This window comes from Electrophorus electricus, chromosome 8 (assembly GCF_041902795.1).
Source record: "Electrophorus electricus isolate QZ-2024a chromosome 8, ASM4190279v1, whole genome shotgun sequence".
Classification (NCBI taxonomy): domain Eukaryota; kingdom Metazoa; phylum Chordata; class Actinopteri; order Gymnotiformes; family Gymnotidae; genus Electrophorus; species Electrophorus electricus.
This window is the reverse complement of record NC_137504.1, coordinates 26,222,650-26,230,000: the sequence shown is the minus strand read 5'-3', so window position 1 is coordinate 26,230,000 and position 7,351 is coordinate 26,222,650. Positions and strand designations below refer to the sequence as shown.

The window sequence follows — 7,351 nt, the reverse complement described above, 5'->3', positions numbered from 1 at the left end:
AGTGAGGAGCTTCGCTTCTACCTGATCCACATGACAGAGGTGAGTTACTTACAGCGCAGTCGTGATGGTCGCAGGGACTCAGCACTGCAGAGTTTACTCTTTACACCTTGTCCTGCACACCTCATTGGAGTTGGTCATCTCAGCAACTGTTTGGTAACCATCTCATCAGTTGTAGGGGTGTGCTGAATCCGAACAAGAGTAAACTCTGCGGTGTCGTGGCCCTTCAGGACAGTCTCCCTCTCTTCTTTGACTGCTCTCAGAGCGTGTCAAGGTTCCTCTGGTCCTGAGCTCTGCTCCAGGCTTTTTCTACGTGCCTCGTGCACATGCTGTCCGCTCCGCCTGCGCTTTTAGTTGTGAGCCATAAACCCGTCTTCCCCCACATCCTTCTCATCCTCCTTTCCTAGTCTTGGTTATTCTTTTCCCTCCTCCCATCATTATCGCATTTATGTCGCTGCCCCCTTTAATTCCCTCTCGGACACCCGGAGTTATTGCCTGATTAAACCGCAATGAATTTTTTAACAACTCCTTACCTATTTTAAACTCAGACAAGCCGAAGCTTTCGATACATGCCGCAGAAGCAGGGCAGGGGCGAAAGAATGGAGAGGAATACCCAGGCCGTCCAATTAGGCTCTTAAAATAGAGCGGTTATGCAGACAGGCGCGAGGCTGCGTCTGTGGGGCTCTGGTGAAGGAGGTGTTGGAGTGTGGCGGTCCTGCTTCACTCACCCAGACGGCACGGCAGGCCATGAGCTTGTAGCTGCCATGTGTGCGGGCCTGCTGAGCAGAGACAGAGAGAAGGAGAGGAGCATACAGGAAACTTTAGCTGACTATCTAGTACTGAAAAACTGCCCATCCTGTTAGACGAAAGCTGCACTTTATCTCGGAGATGCATATCTACTTGCCACAAGTGAGTAGCCCCAAAACAAGGCACCCCCCCCCCCACACACACACTTGCACTAACATACATTTCTTTACTTCAAGTATTATTTCATGCTAATTACAGTTCTTTTCATGTTAATTATGATTGCCGTATAATAGGCATATTAATTTCCGTAATATTGAAAGGTTAATTCGTGTTCTTGCAATGAATATGGTCATGGCAATTAAGCTTATAGAATTGAAAATTGAATTGAATGAGGGGGAGAAAAAGGGAAGGGAAAGAGAGAGAGAGAGAGAGAGAGAGAGGGAGAGAGAGAGAGAGAGAGAGAGAGAGAGAGAGAGACAGAGAGAGAGAGAGAGAAGGGGAAGAGGTGGAGGGAGGGAGACATACAAATGGGGAGACAGAAAGAGAAACCGTGGGTGCGAGACAAACAGACATTGGTGTCCTTTTCTTTCACATTGTCTGCCAACATCTCACCAGTCATGTTTGCCCTAATGGGGTGTAGTTATGGTAGCCAGGTGACAGTGTTCAGAGTACTGCCTGTGTCAACTGATGGAAAAAAGATTCTGTGGATTTATACATGTCTTTGGTTACATAGGCTTTATTAGACATAATAATATACTCTTGAACACAGATTCCCAGAAAATTCTCCAAGAACTAGAATCTTTCCACAGTATATGATTTGATTTTTAATAATTCATTTCATAATTAATGAATCAGCTTTGACCTGGCAGAGCCATTTTATTCTCTGTTCTATTCTGTTTGGCTTGTTGTGATGGTGTGTACTCATCAGCATGACATTTGGAGTATTCTAGTCAGGAAAACAAACAGCACTGCTCTGACATGCCCTTGGGTTCTCCATTGAAGAATTGTGAAACAGTGTAATTAAAAAAAAAAGTCATTATTTGACATGCAAGGCAGTAGTGCAACATGCGTGCAATTGAGCGCACTTTGGATTTATAGAACCCAGAACTGTAAGTACAACCGAAAGAAGAAGAAAAAGGAGACCAGAGTGAATGCAAACAACTAAACGTAAACTTGGTTGTGATGAATGGTTGAGGCAGGTATGAAGCAGGCGTGGTTTTAGACCGGCTGGTATGCTAATGCAAAGCACTGTGGGAAGAAAACTGTTTTTTTTGTTTTTTTGTAGTTCTGGGGACATTGAGAACAGATGTGTGATCAGTACTCCGGTGGTGTGTGCAGAGTGAACAAGGGGCGAGTTGCACACCTGAGCCGTGATTTGTGCCTGTGGGGTGGGTGTGTATGCACTGCCTCGTGTATGGCTGGGTGTCACTTAAGATGTGATGTTATTGCATTGTGTATCATAAACGGAAAAGCCCCTCATTCTGTCTGTTTTGCTTAAAGCTGAAATACTCCGTCTCCGTTCCAGTGCAGCTGACACAGTGATTGAGTATAACAGTCACAAAAGAGTTCATTAGCTTCACTGTCACCTCATTGTCTCCTTCAAATATGATGAGGCCTCGGATGCTGGATGTCGTAGAGGCTACTGAGCGATGGCAGCAGTGTCCACGAGCATGACTTAAGTGTCTGAGTGACAGTCTGTGTCATCTGTTTCTGTCATGATTGTGAAAGGCCACTTTCACCTCTCTGGCCTCCTGGTCAGGCGGGGTGTTCTTGGGTTTGGTTTTTGAACGCTGCCTGTCAGTGTGCAGTGCTTTTTAATGGATGATTTGGCATAAGCTTGTGTTTGATTGGACCTCTTTGGATCTCAGCACCGTCACAGAAACACAAGCGAGGAGTGAAGCTTGGATTATCCAGACAATTCCATTTATATCTTCATTTATTGTAGATTTATTTTGCTGTCAAACTATTTCAGTGCCTGGTCTTGTTTCCTTTTTTACATATGCAAAAGATCTGTAAAAGCCTTATAAGAACCATATATACAGGTGAGGAAAAACCTCTGAATTACGTGTATGGCAGCCATTCCATTCCGGTGTCTGTTGAATTCCGACACAGGGACGCCTTGTTGTACATAACGAGGTGGTGAATAAGTGATCACCTGAATCAAATCTTGCTTAACGAGCACCGTAGAGAGCAGGCCAAGACGCGTGAAAGCTGTGACTGACAATCAGGGATATTCCACTAAATATTGATTTCTGAAAACAGGTTTTGTGATGCTTAAAAATGAATATGAACTTGTTTTCTTTGCATTATTTCAGTCCTGAAAACACTATTTTGACCAGTTGATATTTTCTACAAATAAATCCTCTAAATGACAATATTTGTATTTGGAATTTGAGAAAAATGGAGTTTATGTAATGAAACAAAAAAGTTCATTTTTGCATACCTATATATAGTTAAACCAGAGCAATCTTGCAATGATCTCTTAATTTTTTCCAGAGTTGTATTTATTTACTTTGTATTGCATGTTCTATTAAACACATATTTATGCTGTATAAGATATGAATGAGTTTTTGAAAATTATGAAATGTTGCTCCATATTTTTTGTAATAATGAACATTTTGATCATATATATTTACAATCCTTTGACATATTGAAAGAAATGTCATGTTCATTTGTGATTGAGCCATTGTGTGTGTGTATGTGTGCATGTATGTGTGCATGTATGTGTGCATGTATGTGTGCGTGTATGTGTGCGTGTATGTGTGCGTGTGTGTGTGCGTGTGTGTGTGTATGTACATATGTATGTGTGTGTGTGTGTGTGTGTGTGTGTGTGTGTGTGTGTGCGTGAACGCTGCTTTTTTAGGCAGTGATGCTGTGCCTGGGTTTGGACAGTGACACTATGGCTGGGTCTCCTAGTGGCATTGTGGCTGATTTTTGCCAATGGCACAGTAAACCCCTCTTCCTGTCCATTTCACTTAAAGATGATAGACTCAGCTGTCTCACTTCCAGTGTGCACTTGAAGCAGGAATGCTCTGTAATGACCACAATGGGGGACAGTAGGTCAGGACAGTAGAGTGCACTGGACTATCCACTGTTTGAATTTGTGCTTGAACAAATTCAGAAAATACTACCACAAGGTCACCAGGTTCATTTGGAATCTTGGTAGCAGGCTTTGGAGAGCTGAGCCGCTCTTCACCACTTGACAGAGAGACGTCGGCGTGGATAATGTGTGTGATGCATTCTTCGCACTTGGTCATTGCAACACATGCAGTACACTTTGTGTGACTACTCTTTTATATCGAGTCTGATGTGCTTTACCGTACCTGAGACTCATTTCAGCGTGATTGGGGGCTTACAGATAGGAGCAGACGTGTGCAGTGTTTTAATAGGACTGTCTTCTGGTCATTTTAATGTGTGATTTAGTGTTAAAACAGCTTGTGACCTCTAGGAAAGTTTCTGTGCTGCTTCGGGTCCAGGACATGTGATTCCGTGGGGCACTGAAGCACAAGACATTACCATCATGCTGCAGCTGTACGGACATGCGGTGTGACATTCTGCTGGACAAACTGCGGATGTCCTTAAACGAATAACCCCGCTCAGAACCTTAGCTCGGCTAACTCCGAGGAGGTCCAGTAGTCGAGCAAAAAAGAAAAAAAGGCAGAAATTAAATATTCCTCTTACACATAGCAAGGGCAGATTTAGTAATGAGGCGTCCAGGAGTAGGTGAACGGGAGCCTGTCACGCGCTGGTCGTGTCAAGCCTGCACCATTAATTTTGTTCCTCCTAGGGGAGTTAGCTGTGCAGTTTGTGTCCGGCACGTTTTAATAGCTGTCCTGAAGTTATTCAACCAAATATCTGTGAAATGATACCCCAGGTCTCGCTTGTTCTCTTAAAGGAGAATTGCTTATTCTTAAGGACATAGGCTGCCTATGATGCATCATGTCAGTGGGGACAGCAGCAAACTACAGACAGTCTTAAGGACATATGCTGCCTATGATACATCATGTCAGTGGGGACAGCAGCAAACTACAGACAGTCTTAAGGACATATGCTGCCTATGATGCATCATGTCAGTGGGGACAGCAGCAAACTACAGACAGCAGCCTTAATAGGCTGCCCACTGTCTCTGCTGAATAAATGCATAAAAAATGTAATAAATGAAAATGAATTCAAACCAAAATAAATGAATAAATAGCCCATCTAAGGTATATCTGTCTTTACTATGGTCAAAACAGAAGTTAGTGTGGCTGTGCTAACGGGGTGGGCTGGTGGAGTACTTTGGCCTTGCTAGCAGGCCCCCCACCCACCTTCAGTAATGTAATCTATGGCCCTAAGTGGAGTGCTCTCTCCTTTGTCTCTGTGCACTGCAACAATAGTAGCTGGAGGCTGTCTCAGCCTGGGGTCAATGCGCTAAAGAGAGAAGAAGAGAGAGGGAGAGGGGAAGAGACAGAGGAGTAAGAGTGAGTGAGAGCCAAAGGGAGAGAGGAGTAAGAGAGAGAGAGTGTAGAAGCTGGTAAACAATCTCATTAGAAGCATAGGTCACTTGTGTATGTGTGCTTGCACGTTTGTGTGTGTATGTATATGTGTGTTTCTGCCTCCTCCTGTCTTTTTCACATAATCCATGCCAAAGTTAAAGCCTTTTCCATTTCCTCTGCAAGGTATAATTGCATTGAGGTTTCTTCTCCCCCAAGGGTCTTTTGCCAGATATAGAGGTGAAATTGTGTTGGGTAGATGAAGGAAAAATAGCATCTGGGAAGAAATGTCTCCGTTTTGGACCTTGTTTCTCACAGATGACCTTGAATGTGTTGTTAAGAGGAAGAGGGTTGATTGATGACTCTGCCTTACTGTAGCAGGTCAGAAACAATCATCACCAATACTTGAACTGTTCTGTGTGGTCTGACACAATTTTATTGCATGGCATGTGGTTTGTCAGTGTAAGTTAATTACATTTTCAAAAGGGCAATTTTAAAGGAAGAAATGTTGTGTTTTTCACTGTTTGGGTTAAGTCTTAGGGTAGATTTTTTATCTTGCATAGCTATGAAACTCAGTGCATTAGATGTTGAGCATGAGAGAGTAAACCAAATCTTTATAAATGGAAGAGTTAGCAAATCTATAGATTTGCTTATCAACACTGCCATGAAGAATTCTATCTTAGCTTCTCTACTCTCAGTGTTTAGATGCTACTCCAAACATCTTCTCACACACCCACGCATTCCCGTCTGGCCCACTTCAAACGCACTTTGGGACTGGCCTCAAAAGCTCAACCACAAGTGCATCACACTGGAGAAGGAATGTAGGCAGAGTGCTAAAGCGAGTGGTGTTAGGTAGTAGCATTCCAGCATCCTCCGCCTTCCCGCGTCCGCGGTCACACGTGCCGTCCCTCGTGGTCCTTGCGTCCGTGCTGGTACAGCTAGTCTGTTTCCCCTCTTTCCCCTTCAGGTCTTCTCTGGGTTTTGGCCATGCTAGAGAGAGCAGGTCCAATCCAGTGTTGGAGCAGGTGTTCTGTGAAACGTTAGGCATGGTCCTGCTCTTCTAACAGTGGCAGATTACAGTGGCTTCCCAGACTTCCGTCTCCATCTGTAAATTTGAATTGTTTGGCCTGCAGTCTTGTGAGAATTGCCTTCTGAGAATAATCCTGAAGGATTTGTTTTCATTTGGAGCGCTGCCATTATTGTCAAAAATTCCTATGCTATTAGAAGCATGAAATGCTTTTTCCCCCCCTGTCTGTCATGGCAAAGGACCCGGAGGCTGGAAAAATGGCGAATTCCTAGAAAACACAGAATCAGTCATGTAGCCTCGAGGGGCCTCAGACTGTATTGATGATTGGAACATTCATGTGGGCTTTTGTGTTCAGTCCAGTGTGTTTTCTTCCCAGCTGTCCAGCTCATCCTTGTCATAATGACCTGATGTGAGTTCTCCAAGCTCCAGCTACAGGGCTCCCCTCCCATTGCATGCTAGTGGGGCTTCAGACAATTTTAGCACCAGCTCACCAAGGAGCATGGTTAACCCAGATTTACTCTGGCTAGTGTGAAAGAGGGACAGAATGGAGAGAGAGACACACAGAGACACAGAGACGAGAGGACATCAGAGCAGTTGTGTGCTTTCCTGTGTGGATTTAAAGTATGGGGAACCTGTCGGACAGAGCAGTGAGTAGGAAGAGGTTTCTCAGATCTGGAGACTCCCTGCAGAAGCAGCTGCTTGCTGACTATACCGACGTGAGTTCACCTTGGCTTCTGTCACGTCCTGAGAAGGGGAACAGGTTTCATAGGGTAGCAGGGTAGGAGAAGGGACACTCGTTTCATACACAACTTTTTAAAAGACTGTTTTAAAGGTGATGAATGTTGAGTTAGATGCACATAGTGCTTGTAGTGTCTGTGATATCTGTCACCATATTTATCATCATCACTATTGAATTGAACAGTAACTGCAGACTAGATGTATTGTCAATTATTTGCAACTACTGATTGAAGGGTTATACAAAAATAACAGCTACTACTTTTAGCATCTTATTCCAGTCCTGTGTCTGTGTGCTGGGCATATCTATTATCTATTGGTAGTGCTTGGGAGGGAGGTAGTGAAGCCGCTGTTTCCAGGGCAGTGCACCATT

General features: G+C 44.0%; 1 protein-coding gene across 9 annotated transcripts in view; it reads left to right on the top strand.

Annotated features, from left to right (window-relative positions):
• Positions 1-7,351, top strand: part of rgs3a (regulator of G protein signaling 3a) — a 127,531-nt gene that overhangs the window by 38,702 nt on the left and 81,478 nt on the right. For 8 of the 9 annotated variants that reach the window (XM_035526932.2, XM_081720210.1, XM_035526929.2 and 5 more), the window contains one exon: positions 1-39. This exon is cut by the window's left edge and continues 5 nt beyond it. In XM_035526932.2, coding sequence (XP_035382825.1) covers positions 1-39 — 39 coding nt within the window. Of the gene's footprint in view, positions 40-6,840; positions 6,960-7,351 lie in introns of those variants that run through there. The other variant, XM_035526934.2, reaches the window with a different exon arrangement.